Below are 18,184 nucleotides of genomic sequence, written 5' to 3'. Positions count from 1 at the left end.
AAATGATATTCATGATAAAGAGAAGTGGTGATGGGTGCTACTCATGTTGGTGATATGTTGAGAATTTTGACATGATAATTTAGATATTTGTTTTTTTTTTCATTTTTTGTTTTGTGATTTTTTTAGAGGTTTTATGATTGCATCAAATTTTATTTAAATTTAATATATTTTAATCTAAACATTCTATTTTAATTTAACGATTCATTTATACAGTGTGTAAAACTAATGTTTTACATTAAATCTCAACCACTCAATTTAAATAATTTAAAGGTTAAAATTAATTCATTTAAAAAATTAAAAAATTCTAATTAGTAAAACACGACATATGATTTTATTATTTTTTATTAAACTAATTGATAAAAAGTCATTAATAATAACACTAGATAGTATTTTCTATGATATTTGTCCTATGTGTAAGGCCTATAAATTAAAGACTTTGCATCAAATTTCATACCATTTGAGATCCTGCTTTAACCTTGAGGTGTTGTTACATGTTGTTAGGCATAATGAGAAATAAACTTTATCAATGAATTGTAATTTTTTTTCTTACTTTTTTTTACCGTAATTTTTAAAAACATTGAATCTTTTACTTGTAATCATGCAGTAATAATAATTGGAATACTAATCATTTGACTTGTAATCATGCTCATGCACTAACAACATTAAGGAAATAGATAAAGGTTTTTTTTTTTACACATCCGAGATTTAAATTTAGGACTCATACATATTATTCTTAACCCCACTACTAGATCGGCCTAGGAACATATAAATGTCTATTTAATCATATTACAAGATATGCTAATGCAGGGTGTGAGGTGTTGCAGTGGGATCTATTTATATGTAAGCTTGTTGTATATTATTAGATGCCTCTAACAATCTAGTGTGCTCCTGGTCCTAGTGGGTTCAGGAAGGGTTATATTATTTTTTGATGGTTAAACATATGTATTAGCACCTCCTGTGTTGTTTCTTTTTTAATATGTATATCTTTATTAATTGACCTATAAAGAAGAGCAATAGATAAAGGTCTGTTTTAGCCATATTTTTCTTAATTCTTGGAAAATAACAAGTTGTTTAAAAGAACATACAATACAAATACATTATAATAAGTTTGTCATTGGCATTCCAATGAATACAAACAACATTAAAATAAATCGAAAAAAATAAGCAAAAGTAAGTTATAAGCAGAAATAATTGGTTTAGAAAACATGAAAGTAAACAAAAAAATACAGTTTTTTTGTATGTAATTCAAAATCTGATAAATATTTTTTTTATGGAATTCAAAATTTCATTTTGAAAATAAGATCGATAAATATTATGAAAAATATCATCTAGAATTATTATTAATGATTTTATCAATTAATTTAAATAGAAATAATAAAATTATACCTCATGATTTGTTAATTAAATTTTTTAATTTTTTAAGTGAATTCATTTCAACATTTACATTATTTAAATGGAGTGATTTAGATTTGGTGTAAAACTGGTGTAAAAAGATCATATCCCATATATAAAAGATATCAAATATATATTCCAAAAATGTGGAAATAAATTATATTACGATGCTATATATTTAATTTTTCATACTATTTGATTATTTTTATTATTAAAATTAAGAAGATTTGATTCAAAATTTTGCAGGAAGGTAGGCCCTCCACCCACCAGAAAATTAAAGCTAGGAAATAATTAATCAATAATTATAGTATATAGTTTTCAAATGCTATATCAACCAACGAGGAGTTCCAGTACCTTAACTAGTTATTAACTCAACCTAGGCTTTCCTTTATAATGATAAGAGGTCACTCATTCATTTAATAAATTTATACAATATTTTTCATAATATTATATTTTATCTTTTTTATTATATCAGTTGTCTTATATTTCTTTTTTATTTATAACCTTTTGTATAAATTTCTTGTATAAATGCAGTTTCTCTAATGACAAAGGAATGATTATCTTTCTAGCTATCTCTGTTGTATAACTTTTTGTGTAAGATTTTTGTATCAATAATTCAACATAGTTTATTTGAAAAGGACCATTAATCTGAAAGGCTATGTACAAAGACAGAAGCAGAGGCAAGGAGAGACACAATGAGGACATGAACAACCCCTCAAATAATATATCAACTAAATAGGTCAGGACCATGGAAAATAAGATTCCTAATGCATGGTTGTGACAAATTTACCGTAGGGGGTTGTTTTAAAAACAATTTATTAAATAGGATCTGTTTTAAAATAAATTGCAAGGGGGGTCTGTTATTTATGTGGGTGTCATCATTGTTACTGGCGTGAAGCTTGTAATGCCACTGACAATGGCGGGAACGGCGATGCCGTCATTGGCAGTAGCGGGACAGGGATTGGCACTGACGTAATGGTACAGTATAATTTTATACTTTCGTTCAATGATTAATATAACTTCTAAAATATTTTTATTAAAGTTAACAAATTTATAATAAATGATAATAATTTCTAACTGAAGGATAATGAATGCATAATTTTTTTCTTCTTGAAATGGTAAAAGTCAATCAAGTTTAGTATTTCATACATACTTTCATGATTGGTATTTGGATGAGTCTTTGACAGTTATATTAACATGAAAGTTATATATTTTATTAAAGTAATTGAGTTATTTGAGTTTTTTTTAAAAATAAAATCACAGATGTTTATTAAACTAATTGGTCATTCATTTCCATAATCCAATAAAGGTTTTAAAAAATATTTTTATAATTATTGTTTAATTTTAAAAAAATTATATCTGTAATTTATTTACATCTAGTAAAATAAAATAATATTAAAAATAAATATATTTCCTATTATATTTTATGCTTCCTCAATAAGATGTTTAATTTCAATGTTATTTTATAACACTGAAATTTTTATTTATTTATAATTTTAAAATTTTATTAGTTTAAAAATATCCGTATAGTAAACGAAAGCTTGCTAATATTATATAATTTAATTATCTCTAGATAAATCGTAGATGGACAGGACAATTAGCAGTAAAGATTCAACAAAAAGAAAATAAAAATTGGAGTGAAGATAACACATGTAACACTTAACGATACTTACACATAGTTCCCTCCCTGAAATATCACAATCTAACATTAACCATACATTCTAATTTCAACTCCCTTCCCCCAATATAGACCTATCCCCGTAATATCCATCAATTCAAGGATCCTTCATCTTTGGTTGAGGCAACACCACAACCAACAAGTTCACCTCCTTCACCGAGAGATGGATCCATCAAGGTGCTTGCGTTTCCTGAGAACCGTGCTGATGACATTCAAGCTGAGGCCAGAGCCCTGGCTCGTGCTGCCAATGCAACTTCGTACACCCCTCAGCTTGTGGCCTCCAAATATGGCTCCCAACCCATCAAGGTTTTTCACCTCTTTCTTCTTCTGTTTCTCCCAAAGTTTGAGTCTTTTTCGTGATATCTTTTTTGGGTGTGATTTTTTTGGTTCCAGGTTTCGGATTTTTGTGAATTGGTTCTTCTTGTTTCTCCCAAATTTAAGTTTGAGTCCCGCCATTCTGTTTCTTCTTCTGTTTCTCCCAAATTTAAGTGTATTAATTTTGTAAATTAGATTTTAATTTTGTAAATTAGTGTGCCGCAGGATCTATTAGCGGGACTGCCCACGTTGGCATGTCCCGCCAGTGCCAATGGTGAGTCTACCAATGGCGGGTCTCTCTCCTCTCTCCCTGTCCCGCCAGCACCAATGACGGTATGCCTTCATCTCTCCTAGTCAGCCTATGGGCTTCTTCATCTCTCCTAGTCAGACCCCGTCCCGCTGCTGTCAATGGCGGCATCGCCGTACAAGCTTCATGCTAGTAACAATGGTGGCACTCACGTAAATAACAGACTCCCCTTGCAATTTGTTTTAAAACAGACCCTATTTGGTAAATTGTTTTTAAAACAACCCCCTACAATAAATTCGTCCCATGGTTGTACGTAAATTCATTAGCTTGCTAGGTCCATCTTACAAGTTCCAAAAGGATTTTAGTACTATGTTATATTGTTACATCTAGTATTTCTTATTTTAGTAATTAAAATTACATAAACAACTAAAAAGTCAAAAGGATCAAACTATAGATGTCTCGAGAATTAGACTATGTTTGATTTTCAGTTAGAGTCTTCTAATATCAATTCAAAAAGTAAAATTGAAAGGAAAAAGAAAACCTCTTGTTTAATTTTCCGTTGAGTTCAATTGTAATTTAATTTGCCTTATTTATCAGTTTAAAAATGAAAAAAATAATAGAATTACTATTACAAACTCGGTTTATAAAATGAAATCTAATGTTTTGGATGTGAATTGATAAAATCAATTTTGAATTAAAGTGAATTTTTAGAATTGATTTTATATAAAATTGATTAATAGAATTTGAAGTATTTAACATTATTTTTGTTTAAGGATAACATATATCAGGAAAATGTTTTTTTTATAGAAAATGTTATTTGGATACTATTGATAAAAAAAAAATTAGATGTGTAAATACTAAAATAGGTTTTGTTATCCTTAATTATGCTATGTCCATCAGTAATTCTTTGTATAGATTCTTTCTACTATATATAATTAGCTATTTATATTAACAAATTAAAAATTAAGCTAAATATGTTTTCTAAATCGACACAATAAACGAACATTTCATATCTGTGAATACATACTGCTAAAATAGCTTTATTTAGGCCATAGGTAAGGACGGTCCATGGAATACAAACCAAGTACTCATTGGCTTGACAAAAAAAAACACTCATTGAAAATATATATGTTTAGCAATTAGCATAGACTCGCTGAACAGGGATGGAGAAATATAACATAATTAGATTTTTCCTTTCATGAATCCATTTCATTTTCATTATAATCAAAAGCTATCCCAAGAAGCTACAGTAACATGGTTAATTTGCCATCAGAAACATAATAACATAGTGAGAACAAAAGGAATCATGTTTAATTAGAATGTAAAAGCTAAAAGGTATTAGGTTCTTAAAATCATGCCAGAGATATGAAACCAAACATTTCTAGTAAAATCGAAAAGGAAAATCAAACATATTTCTGTGTAGTAAAACCACATTTAACCGCGTGTGTAATCTAGTACTGAATTAATTTCACGTTGCTAATTAACATTGATTCCAAACACACTATCAAAATTAAGTTTACAAAATGTAATTCAAACATACATTTGTTTGTACCGTTACTATGTATCACCATTTTAAACAGTAATCACAATTGCCCGCCGTAAAATTAAGATATTTTGACTTTTTGTAACCGCACCGTGACGGTAATTATGAATCACCCGCAATACAACCGCGATCACAATTTAACATCATGCTATACGTTATATACTTGTATTAAGTTATTAACAAATTCCATATATATATAATAATAATAATAATAATTTTATGCAAAAAGGGTAGAGACATCAGCATGTGTGATTGTGAAGGTGAAAATCTAAAGAGTAGAGACAAAAATCCGTACAGTGGATGTGCAGAGAGAGAGAGGGAGAGGGTGGACAGCATATTAGACAAAGAAAAAGGGTAAGGAAAAGCAGAGAGAGAGAGGGGCAGTTTGGATTGAGAATTAGTGTGAAAGGCACGAGACATGAGGAGACCAATAAATGAGAATGGTGGAAAAAAAAGGGTCAAGCGATGAGCCTCATCATGCCCCTCATGATCGTTACGTCGTTTTACATTCTCTTCTCCCCAAACATAGACCAGAATTCCACGCTTCCTTTCCTCCTCTGGGTCTCTTCTTCCACACTCTCTTTTTTCCTTTTTTTATTTATTTATTTAACAATCTTTCTCTCTCTCTCTCTAAAGTCGTCTAAACACACCCTTCACTTTTGTCCCATGTTGCACCAACACCACCACTCTCAACCGACTAATCTTTCAACAACAACATTTTTTGCTTTAAATAATATTACATGGACATTTGATATGCTACCTAATACACCTAGTGAGAGAAAAAAAATATAAATATATATGAAAATTTATAACGTGAGAGAAAAAAAATATATAAAAAAAAATAGATATTGATAAAATATTCATGTATTATTGCTAGCTTGCTTTATTACCATCCATATATATATATATATAAACTTTGTCTACTTTTCATTTCATGTAGCTAGGACTTACCATTTTTTAATCTATCTGGTCCACCACTCTCTTCACAAACCTACTGCTTGCATGCTACCTCTACTCTTCACACTACACACTCTTCTTTTTCTTTGTTTTTGCTTCTTCTTCTTCTTTTTTTATCAACTTCAACACCATTCTAGTATATACTCTATCATTTCAACTCCCATTGCCAAGTGACAAGGGAAGGACGATAGAGACAGATAAACAAATCTATTTAAAGCACTCCCACTTTTATATATATGCCTATATATTTAACACACCCCTTTCATTGTTTTAGTATATATATATAAGCTGATAAAGCTAGTACCTAGGTAGCTTCGTTCTGTGCTATATATATATATATATATAACCTTTTTTCTCCTATCACCCTGGTGATCACACACACATAAAAGGATACACCAAAAACCCTAGCCTTTTTGCTCTCATTGGCTACCAAAATGTGGATGATGGGTTATGAAGGTGGTGAGATCAACATGGTTGAACATTCACTCAGTACAGGAAGGAAACTCAAGCCTCTCATGCCAAGGCCAATGACGACAACAACCACTCCTAGCTTATCTCACATCCATGGGAATGATTTCCTTTCACAATATCGTTATCACCATCTTGGTATGTTTATGTTTAATTTATGTGTGTGTGGTGTGTTAATTGTTTTCTCTTTCCTTAGTAGTAGTAGCTGTTTATATGCATTTTTTGCTACTTTATCTTTTCAAAGAGTTATATATATGTGTGTACAAAGAAATTAAAAAGCTGTTTATTTCTTTTGGGGGCAGTGGCAGAAAAAAACAAGAGAGAGTTCAATGGTGCAACACCAGTTGTGGTGAGCTCAAGGTGGAATCCAAGCCCAGAGCAACTAAGAGCCCTTGAAGAATTGTACAGAAGAGGAACAAGGACACCATCTGCTGAGCAAATCCAACACATCACTGCACAGCTTAGAAGGTTTGGTAACATTGAAGGGAAGAATGTGTTCTATTGGTTTCAGAATCACAAAGCCAGGGAGAGGCAAAAGCGCCGCCGCCAAATGGAATCAGATGCTGAACCTCCAGAGAAGAAAGATTTAGGTGACATGCATGCATCATGACACACCCTCATGATGCCATTCATAATTAATTAACTAATCCATAATCATTTTATTCAAACCATTCAGTTTTGTTTGTTAGAGATCTGTAATTAGTTATATGTTATGTGTAGCTTTTTCTTCTTTTTTTTTTTTTACTTATTCTGATTGTTGCTTGAGATATCAATTAAGTGTGTTGTTTTGTTTTTCTTTCTGTCTACAGCTGCAAGTAGGACAGTGTTTGAAGTTGAACGGACCAAGAACTGGACACCCTCAACAAACTGCAGTACTATGGCAGAGGTCTAATAATATTCCATTTCTAATGTCCTGCTTTTTCTATTTGTATTTGTTCATGGACTAATTAATTAATAATATCTACCCTAGCCTGTTTTTTTTACTTGGGATTTGCTTAATAGCAAAAAGTTCATAAGCATGATCCATTAAGTGGTCATTAGTTATTGGCATATGATTACTAGAGATCAAGTTGATATGGGAAACATGTATATTATGGAAAGATCTGCACTAGGTATAGGGAAAGTACCCAACAAAAGCTTCGTATGTTGGGAAATGAAAATGGCTTAAAAGCTGGAATTCCTTCCTTTCTGTCGGCTCTGCTGTTATGCAACTTAGCTCTGCTTTTGGGGCTTGTGTTGTGCTCATTCATGTCATTTAGGTCAGTAGTTTCAAGGGCATCCCAATATAATATTCTATGCAACTGAGAGCACCTTTTGTGATGGAAAAGACATCCTTAACCCTACTTTTATTTGACTTCTTTAGACCATGCATGCACCTTTTAATTGAATGACTAGAAATTAATTTGAATCAACAACTTTTAATAATAAAGTTCATATCGAAATGCGTGCAAAAATTACTTTAACATTATTACTATAATATAATTTTTTCACTGGTTGTGTTTATATACATTGTGTCATATACATGTATATTTTTCTAGGAACTTGGGGTGCACAATTGAAATGTCTTATCCAATACTTCTTTTTTCTCCTTTTGTTTTCTGTTTTTCATTTTAGACATAGTGTGTATGGAGTGAATTTAAAAATATTGTATGCGCATAAATTCAGTAAATAAAAGCAAAATTAAAACAAAAAAAAAATTCTAATTTTTTGATAAAATTACTTTTATCTCAAAAGAATTTTTTGTTCTGAAAATCAAACATGCAAATAGTAGATATATATTTTGGTTTTCAATTTCATGTTTGTTACATTACATGGCTTCAATATTCAAATACACAGGAATCTGTTTCAACACAAAGGACAGCAAAAGCAGTAGCGGCTGCAGAGAGTAGAACAGATGGATGGCTCCTATTAGATGAAGGGGAACTACAACAAAGAAGGAACCTTTTCGAAAGGAATGCAACGTGGCATCATGTGATGCAGTTACCTTGTCCTTCTCCTTCTGCACCTGTCACCCATCTCATAAACACCACTCCTAATGCCTCTGCAGCTAGTAGCAGCATGACCACTACTACAACCACAGTAACAACAACAAGAAGAAGAAAAATGGACCCAAACCTCATTATTAAGACACATGATCTCAGCTTTTTTATTTCACCCCTGCAGAGAGAAAACAGTGTTATCTACTTAAGTAGTAGCAGTAGTACTAGTGAAGATGATAACTGTGTGGATGAGTCTCAAACCCTTCAACTTTTCCCATTAAGGAGTACTGGTGATGGAAGCAGTGACAACATGATGAAGGATAATGAGACAGAGATATCAACTTCAGCAATGAATAATGCCAACAACTTGACCACCCCTGGCCAGTTTTTTGAGTTCCTTCCTATGAAGGAGTAATATGATCAGCTGAAACACATATATGCTATGTTTGTAAAATGATGGGAATGTGTTTTGATTTTGTTGTTTTGTTGGAAAAATGGCACTGCTTTTATTGTTAGTTGTTAGATGATGCGATGTTTCAAGGAATTGGTGCTGTAATATGACACTGACTTTGAATGAAGGTGTTGCATTTTGCCTTTAACTTCATTTGGACTATGATGGTTGAACCAAAAGGAGAATTATTTAAGTGATTAATTCGATGGTTAATGTCTGCATGTGGGCTCTGATCATGAGAGCTGAGAATAGGGTGAAGGGGGGAACTTTAATGAAGAATGTAAGGAGATTGATCTTAGAATTTGATTTTTTTAAGACATGGAAATAGGAATAAGATGTGACAGATTCGGATGTTGGAACAGCTAGCTATGAGTTTAGGTTGGAGTGTTTTTTTGTTCTTTTGTGATAAACATTGAAACGGTGCTGCAGTACGCATATGCGGTGTATTAATGTAGTTCTAGTGGAGTAAGTAAAGTTTGAGGTGCAGTTTATGACATTGAAGAAATCACATCAATGCTTAGAAGGGAAAAGAAGCAGACGCATTTAAAGTGAGATTCTTGTACGTAGTATTCAATTGAATAGATGTTTTGTTGATACAAGAAGTTAAAACAAAAAAATTTGGTATATATAATATAATGTGATGAGAGTAATAAATTTTGATTATACAGTATCTTACCTTGATAAAAAGTGAGGGACACCGACGCACGTACAGTTTTCAAGTGCAATTTCACAAACTAGTTTCAACAACTACTCTAAAAACAATATACCCGAACAAGTTTTGTTGCATTTGTTTAAAAACACAATTTACTTGTTCTATAAACAAGTATGACCATAAAAAGATCGAACAATTTAAACGTGCCTTTTGTTTCTTGTGTACTATTTCTACCTGTGTGAAAGTAGAAAAAAATGAATCTAATTAAAGACACTTTGAGTCCACAATATATTATTATGCATTATAAACTTATAACGCTTTTGTTTGTGAGTGTAAACTTTACCTTTGCTACTTATGAAAAAATTGTTATTCTTGGCATCATTTACATGTCACAAGTGATCATGGTGTTATGTTTGTTGAATTGTGATAAAAGCACATGAATGTTTGTCCATGTACAATATAACATTGATACTCCTGTTGTTTCTGGAATCCAAATCGAAAAAATGTATTATTATTATCTGTCAGTGAGATAGGATTAAGCTATAAAGCCTAATTACATGACGCGATACGGATACAATGATACCGCAAATATTTTAAAATTAAAGATACGATATATTTTGATACGTTAATAAAAAATTGTTAAAAAAATTATATATGTATGCAAATATGCATATTTCGGAGGGAAGTAATGTTTTTTTTTCCTAATTCCTACACTTTTAGCATTTTTTTAATTTTAAAAATATTAAAATTCAAAATTCAAAAAATAGCTCAAGCCATATTAGAGCCATATCCCAATACGGCTTGAGCTGTGTCCCCCAACCTAAGTTGTATCCTAGCCGAATCCAAGACGTATCTGTTATTTTTTTTTTTTTTAAAAAAAAATCAATACTTCCTGAATACGTATTTGGACAATATCGGTGTTCAACCGGTACGTTGGTCATTTTTGAGTATCGGGGCTACAAAAGGAATTAAGTAATACTCAAATATCCATCCAGGACCAAATAATGTATGAAGCTAGCTTCATTGATTTACAATAGCAGAAGAAGAGGACTTCCCCTTAAGTCCTTATAACCCCACTCATGCATCATAGCATTGCTGCATTATGTGATTGAATCAACGAGTCAGTGCTTGCTGATCATATTTAGCGTTATGCATATGGTTCAAATAATCAATTTTGCAAAAATAAACTATTGGACTTTACTCTCAATTCTGAATCGCAAAAAGCATGTGTTGTTAGCAAATAACTAATCAAGTAATAGAATGCCTCTCTTTAGCCAAACTTTTTCCACTTTACACTTAAAATAATTATAAACTTTAAAATGAAAAAGATTCTATAGCCTTTTATTTTCGTACAATGGCCCTTTATTAGCCATGATATTCAAACCCCACTACTAGGCAAATTTAGTGGGTTAGATTGCATATAGCTTCTGAGGTTAGTTTTGTCAGTGTCAACCGCCATTAATCAGTCACGTGGTCTTGATGTGTATACATACTTATGTACATAGAGACTGGCCAGAGATATAAGCTAATTTGATGATTAAGAAAGAATGAAAGAAAAAAAAAAGATGACATATTCAATTTTTTGTTAACAAAAATTAATAAATTATTAATTAATACTTGTTGATAAAATAATGTACATAGAGACTAGAGAGAGAGAATAGAAGGATCTAACAATTTGAATTGAGAGGGTCTTTATAGATAAGTAAATCATTTTAGTATTTATAAAATTTTATATCATCCCATTTAACGGCCGTAAATTAATGAGAGATCATATCATATAATCTATTGTCCTTAGATAATATTACATTTCTTTGAATGAAAAAAATATATATATCTTTTGGTTAACTAATTGAAAATATCTTTAGAAAATGACCACTCACGTCTCACGGGTTGTTTTCTAGTGCATAATTAATTATATGACAGCAATATATTTGTAAAGATGGTTAATTCATTCACCGCATCATTGTGTTCGTCTTCCTCACTTAACTATTAATCCGTACAAGCTCAGTCCCCAGTTCTTACTGCATCTATTCCACATATACCCAGTGAGTGTAGCAGGGGATGCAGGGACTGATATCTATTCGCTTTTAAAGGTAACTGAACTGAACAAAACTATCAGGAGAATCAAGTGCTACTTTTGGAAACTTAGGGCAAAAAGTTTTTCACTTTTTTACTTGCCACCAACTTGAAACTTACTGTATCCTTTTACAGAAAATAAAATTATTATGTCTGCGTACTCTAACCCATTTTTAGTGACAAATTAAACTACCAAGACAACTATATATACTTTCTTATGATGCTGGTGTATGATAGGATTTCAAATAAGATGCCTTTGAAAGTTATTATGGGCCTTATTTTTTTTTTAAAAAAAAATAATAATTTGTATATTTATATTTGATCAAATGTGGGTAATTTATAGTATCTTCGAAAAAATTGGTTGGATTTGCCAATGAAACAGATGCATGGTATCAATAAGTAGAAGATTTTATTTCGTCCTCATTTAATTTATCATCATAATTGTTTTGTGCTGGATTTTCTTATAGATTTTGTTTTGAAATATTAGTAAGTAGACATATATGTCTTACAAATCTAACTGTTTTGAGAGTGTATTTGTTAAAATTTGTACTTAGGACTAACTCAATTTTAACAAATTGACTAGTAAAGTTAGAAGTACTCGACCAAGCATTAATATATGAGATTACATAGGTAATATCTTTAGTCGATATAAGGCTAAACATATTTAAGATGGCTTTTTAACACATCTCACACCCAGGTCTATAGGCCAAAAGCATGGCAGTGTAGGAGACCCAACAATAAATCTATCATATACTCTAACATTATTTTAAAATTTGGATTTAATTAAGATTTAATTTAACATTTCAAAATCGATTTGTAAATTAAGGATTATCCAAGTCTTATAAAGGTTACTAATTTGTTTAGATAACATATAAGAATTAATTAATTATATCCCACAAAATTATGATGATACCATAAAAAAAGTGACTATTTATAACTTTAAATTCGCCATAAAAAATAATTTATTATTTCTCTCCATAAAACTAATCCCAACACATTGTACATTAACGCTATTTCTAGTCAATTTAGAACACACACACGTACCCTCACTCCAAAATCAATGAAAAGATTCCAAATTAAGAAAACCACAATAAAATTAAGGGTTAATTAAGACTAATCCCTAAACTTTTTCAATTTGAATTTTTGTTCCTAAATAAATTTTTGACTGATTAAGGTCTCTTAACATTTTTTTCTATTAAGATTTTAGTGTTTGTCATTTATTTATGCCATTAAACAAAAATGTGACAATAATTTTATTATCATTTTATTCGCGTTTATTTTCTTGCAGATAAAAATGGCCAAAAGTTCATTCTATAAACTGATTATTAAATATTAGATAATTTCTCGTGGCTTTAGCCACAAGAAATTGCTACACACCATTTTAATTATTTGTACTTTGACGTTCAACACAAAAATCAACACAACACAAATTCACGCCACGTTCAAATCAGAAAAACAAATAACAAATAAAATATGATCTTCAAGAACTAAATCATGTCATGCTCAAATTGCAAAATACCATTTTAATTATGTGAACTTTCACGCTCAAATCCAAAAACAAATAGCAAATAAAATCAGCACAACACAAATTCATGCCACGCTCAACTCAAATAGCTTTGTTTCTTTTGATTAATTTGACTCTCTCCTATTTGAAAGGGATGAGGAAGGGTTGAGAGACAAATTTTCATATGTATATTATACATGGCTGTGGCTGATGCATTTGATGAGCACTGTGATTACTTGTTCAAGGTTGTATTGGGGAGTCAGGAGTTGGGAAGTCAAATCTGATATCAAGGTTTGCAAAAGATGAATTCAGGTTGGATTCCAAGCCAAGCATAGGTGTGGAATTTGCATACGGAAACATCAAGCTAGGTCAGGGACAAGCTCATCAAAGCACAGATATGGGACACTGCCGGCCAAGAGAGGTAACTAAACTCATCATGATTCGAATTCATGCTCCTTCTCAATTCTTTATTTCTTTTTTAACTACTACTCCCTAATGAATCAATATGTCTTGTTTGTCCCTTTCTTTATAATTTGTCTTCTTGATATCTCAGCAAATTAAAGCTAGCTAGTTAGGTTGTGTTTTAGTGGTGAGGATAAAACTTAAAAGGCTTAAATATCATTAAAGTTTTTAATAAATAATCAAATTTTATTTTAGGTTTCTAATAAATTTTTTCATTATTTTAAGTCTATAATATATTAAAACATTTATTTTGAATATTTATTATCAATTAAATAATGACGTGACGTCATCATTACCATTGATAGTTTTAAAAAAATTATTTTATAAAATAATACATCATCACTTAATTGATGTCAATAACTTAAAATAAAAATTTTAATATATTAAAGATTCAAAACAACAAAATTTTTATTGAAGGTCCAAAACAAAATTTAATTATTTATTAATTATTTTAAATACAATTCTGTAGGTATATATGGTCTCTCTTATTTTTCCATAAGAATTCAAGTTTCACTTCACCAATATCCAAACCTTTAATGCATGTCTTTATTATGTCTATGTGAAGTATCCGAGTAAAAATTTAATTCTGATTAGAAAACAGTACAAATATTATTAAGAAATTCTATTATTCAAGTCTTGTTTTGATGGTTAACCAAATTACCTAATTCTTGAGCTAAGAAACACATTAAAAGAAGACCCTTTTGAAGCTGCAGAAAGCACGACAGAACTCAGTTGCATGGTACTTTGGTATTTTTTTTTGTCTTGACGTCATTAATTGGTGTTGGTTTCATTTCATTTCATCTTCTTTTTTTTTTTAAATGAAAAGTTTGACGCTTTTGTTCTCTAACTGGCATTTTCAATTTCAATGTCGGTGTCCTTTGGTTTTGGGTTTGCTTCGTCTAGAGGAATTTAATCAATTAAATTAATTTGACTTGATTATTTAGACTTTCAATCTTGTACAACTTTTGATGCCTCTACTTCCCCCACAATATCATGTCCCACCCCCTTTTCTTTTGGCTGCATTTTTGTTAGCTTGCTATGCCTCTTTGCCTTTTGCTCGGGGATAAAAGGTATAGAAAAATATAAAGAGACAAAAATATTTATAGCATTTTTTTCAATTATAATAGTGTATTTAGGAAGAAAAAAACATTAATTTTGAGCTTATTTTTTTGATTTTTTACAACAATGATAATGAGATTTGAATTTAAGATTTACTCCCTTGGTCCCATTATAATCGTCATATTAAATTATTTCATATAGACCAAAGAAAAATCAATAAATAAATAAAAAAGAATACTAATTTTATAAAATTAATCTTATCATCATTAATTTATTTTTTATTTTTTATTTTTATAGCATATATCATTAATACTATAAGAAATATAAGTGGTCAAAAATAATTAATGATATATTAAAAAATTAAAATGAATTTTTTTAGGATAAATTATTTTTTTCCAACGATTATTATTATTATTATTATGGGACGGCGGAGAGAGTACAAATTATGTAATCTATTTATTAGTAACTACTAAGTCGACATAGTATATTAATTGAATATAGATTTGGTTTTGGGGTTGAAAGCATATCTGGAAATCCTTTCCCGTGGACCTAAATCCATTTGATACATATATACACTGAGATTATCATGCATTGAATTCCAAGCACGACGCAGGATTTATATTTGTTTATGATTTATAAAGAAGAAAAAAATGCTCGTAAAATGAACACTGTAGACTGATCATTGAGTGTGGTGTAAGATTTGGTTTAAGATTTGAACTTAATTAATCATAATATCACTGACACGTTCACAAAATATTTAAGTCCAATCAACCCATTTATTCTATTTAAAAAAAAAATCATTTTAAAAGCTTTAGTTTTAAATTGATTGCCACTTGTTCCTAAAAAATGATTTTCACTTTAAAAATAATAAAAATTAAGCTTAATTGCATTGTTTATCTTCTAGAACTATATCTAGTTTTAGTCTTTTAAGTTATTTTCAAATAAATTGATTTTATCTATTTTTAAAATTAATAAATTTGGTCAACTCCTCAATTTTTTTATATATGTCAACGTACTCCTCAATTTTAATTCATAAAAAACTTTCAAATTCATATTTTTTACTAAAGCTTTTTACGAATTAAACTGATAATTAAGTTTAGTTTCACTCAATATTCACTAACCAATAATATATCAAATTCCACCTAAAAATAATTGTTTCCTTCTTTAAATCTTAATCTCACATCTTGTAAAATCTATTAAATTTTTACTAAGCAATAATTATTATAAATGCTTTTAAAATCTTAGGCATTAATAATTATTAGTATTTAGCCTGTAAAACGCTTTGACCTAATTCTTACCAACTTCCCTGATTTTCTGCTCTCATAAAAAAAAGTGTTTGGATATGTTGACATGCACTTTAGCTCACTTAATATCATAATATACCCCATTGCACATTAAATATATTTGAATAGACTATTACTAAACCTCCACGTGACTTGGAAAATTTGCATCAAATTTTGGACAGAGTTGGAATTAGAAAACATAAGGGAGACACTACACAGTGAAAAATATCAGAACAAATAAGACGACCGGTGAAAACTTTATGAAGAATTACTTAAGGAACTTGAGCTAAAAATGTTTAGCTCCTCTGTAGCATAATTGAAAAGTGACTTTGCCAGTGTAGTGTATCGTGCTTCGTTTGATCGATTTGAATGATGGGAATGAAAAAAGGAACAATGATATTTTTATACATTAAAAAATTATGTTTGCCTCTATAACTCTTTTTTTTTCCTCTTCTATTCTCTTACTTCACCCGTGATTATTTTTTTTTTTCATCTCTTTAAACTAAAGTAAGTGTAGATGTACTAACATTAATATTTTCCAAATATAAATCAGTGAGTTTAAAAAGTAGGACTCATATTCAAGAGAGTTTTTTTAATGCAATGTAATCTTAATAAAATAGTGCAAAGGTTAATGAGTGATGATGTGGGTCCATGACAAGGATTGGACACGTTCAGGCTAAGCTTAATAATAAAGAGGGATGAAAATGATGGTGATCGAGTAAGAACAAAATCAAGTGGCATCAATAGGTCGAAGAAATGAATATGCATGTGATACTTTGAAGGTTTTTCATTGGTCACCAACCCCATGATCAATAGTTTGTTTCTAATTGTCCTAGCACACCAGACAGTCTCTCACCTACACCCAAATTCATCATTTGCAGACCAAAATCTTGTACGGTTCATACTGTAAAAATCACAGCAAATAGTTTGCCTTCATCAGAATCTAATTTAACCACAAACTTTCTTGCTTAGCTGAAGAAAGGACTAGCAAATATTATATTGCATATTATATGCTCGCCGATATTTTGTTTCAATTAAATACCGGGTTTGTAAATTAATAATCACATACAATTTATTTTAAAAACAGAAAAATATTATGTTTTTGGGGTGAACTAGTTTAGTTATTCTAACAATGTATAGAATTTTACACTAATTCAAATTTAAATTGCAATACATAAGACTTTTCCTTTCTAATAGAAGGGTTTCAATTTTAAGAGTTTCAACTTTCAATACATAATTCATACATGATTTTAAGGGATAAAGTTTGAAAAGGAGTGTTCTATTTCTATCATTTTAAGCTCTATAGTCTATATCCACCAAGTAGATTTTTGTTTAATTATTATTTTATAATATTGTTTATCTCTCAATTGTGGCCATTGCTTAATTTGGAGTATGAAAAGTCTTAGTAATATACTCCTATCATTTGATCTTACATTTCATTCTCAAACATATATATGTGAACAATTTTGCGGTAGGTTTAGGGCTATCACAAGCTCATACTACAGAGGTGCCTTGGGGGCAATGCTAGTGTATGACATAACCAAGAGAGCAACTTTTGTGAATGTAGGAAAATGGTTACATGAATTGAGAGAGTTTGGAGGAGAAGACATGGTGGTTGTTTTGGTGAGAAACAAATCTGATTTGGATCAATCAAGGCAAGTTGAGAGAGAAAAAGGAAAAGGGTTTGCAGAAACAGAAGGATTATGTTTCATGGAAACCTCTGCTTTGCAGAATCTGAACGTTGATGAAGCATTTTGGAAATGATCACTAAGATCCATGACATCATAAGCCAGAAAAGTTTGGAAACCAAAATGAATGGTGCAGCATTAAATCTTCCTAGTGGAAAAGAGATTCATATAGCTGATGAAGTTACTGCTACTAAACAAGCTAAATATTGTTGTTCATGATTATAGCTTGCATGATGAATTTTTGCTATTTTGCAAGTATCTTTGATCAACTCAGTTGTTGATTCTTCCTGATTTCCCCACTTTCCTTTTAGTTTTTCTTTGATATATGATGTCGTGGTAATTTTTTCAGAACTGACGAATTATATTATTTATCCCTTTTTATGTACAGATATTAGGTTCACATTTTGTTTGTGTCAGATAATGATAAAAA

At 30.3% G+C, this 18,184-nt stretch overlaps 1 protein-coding gene, 1 long non-coding RNA gene and 1 pseudogene across 2 annotated transcripts; all 3 read left to right on the top strand.

Moving 5' to 3' along the window:
* Positions 1-2,925: 2,925 nt before the first annotated feature.
* Positions 2,926-3,988, top strand: LOC106794509 (uncharacterized). Its single transcript, XR_001382546.3, has 2 exons — positions 2,926-3,376; positions 3,601-3,988. It is a non-coding gene; the product is annotated as an uncharacterized lncRNA (long non-coding RNA).
* A 2,136-nt stretch (positions 3,989-6,124) lies between these two features.
* LOC100812656 (WUSCHEL-related homeobox 1) lies at positions 6,125-9,698 on the top strand. Its single transcript, XM_041005005.1, has 4 exons — positions 6,125-6,738; positions 6,903-7,190; positions 7,410-7,486; positions 8,437-9,698. Exons 1-4 carry the CDS (start codon positions 6,567-6,569, stop codon positions 8,992-8,994), a joined length of 1,095 nt encoding a protein of 364 aa, XP_040860939.1. The 5' UTR covers positions 6,125-6,566; the 3' UTR covers positions 8,995-9,698.
* A 3,761-nt stretch (positions 9,699-13,459) lies between these two features.
* Positions 13,460-17,973, top strand: LOC100812105 (ras-related protein RABA6a-like; annotated as a pseudogene).
* The last annotated feature ends 211 nt before the right edge of the window (positions 17,974-18,184 follow it).

Source organism: Glycine max, chromosome 9 (assembly GCF_000004515.6).
Source record: "Glycine max cultivar Williams 82 chromosome 9, Glycine_max_v4.0, whole genome shotgun sequence".
NCBI classification, from domain to species: domain Eukaryota; kingdom Viridiplantae; phylum Streptophyta; class Magnoliopsida; order Fabales; family Fabaceae; genus Glycine; species Glycine max.
This window is presented reverse-complemented; position numbering and strand designations above follow the sequence as displayed.

Excerpts from the sequence above, each read along its gene's own strand:
- LOC100812656 (XM_041005005.1), top strand. The coding sequence starts at position 6,567 with ATGTGGATGATGGGTTATGAAGGTGGTGAGATCAACATGGTTGAACAT. Across the intron at positions 7,191-7,409 it reads TCCAGAGAAGAAAGATTTAG|CTGCAAGTAGGACAGTGTTT; the intron begins GTGACATGCATG and ends TTCTGTCTACAG. Across the intron at positions 7,487-8,436 it reads ACTGCAGTACTATGGCAGAG|GAATCTGTTTCAACACAAAG; the intron begins GTCTAATAATAT and ends TCAAATACACAG.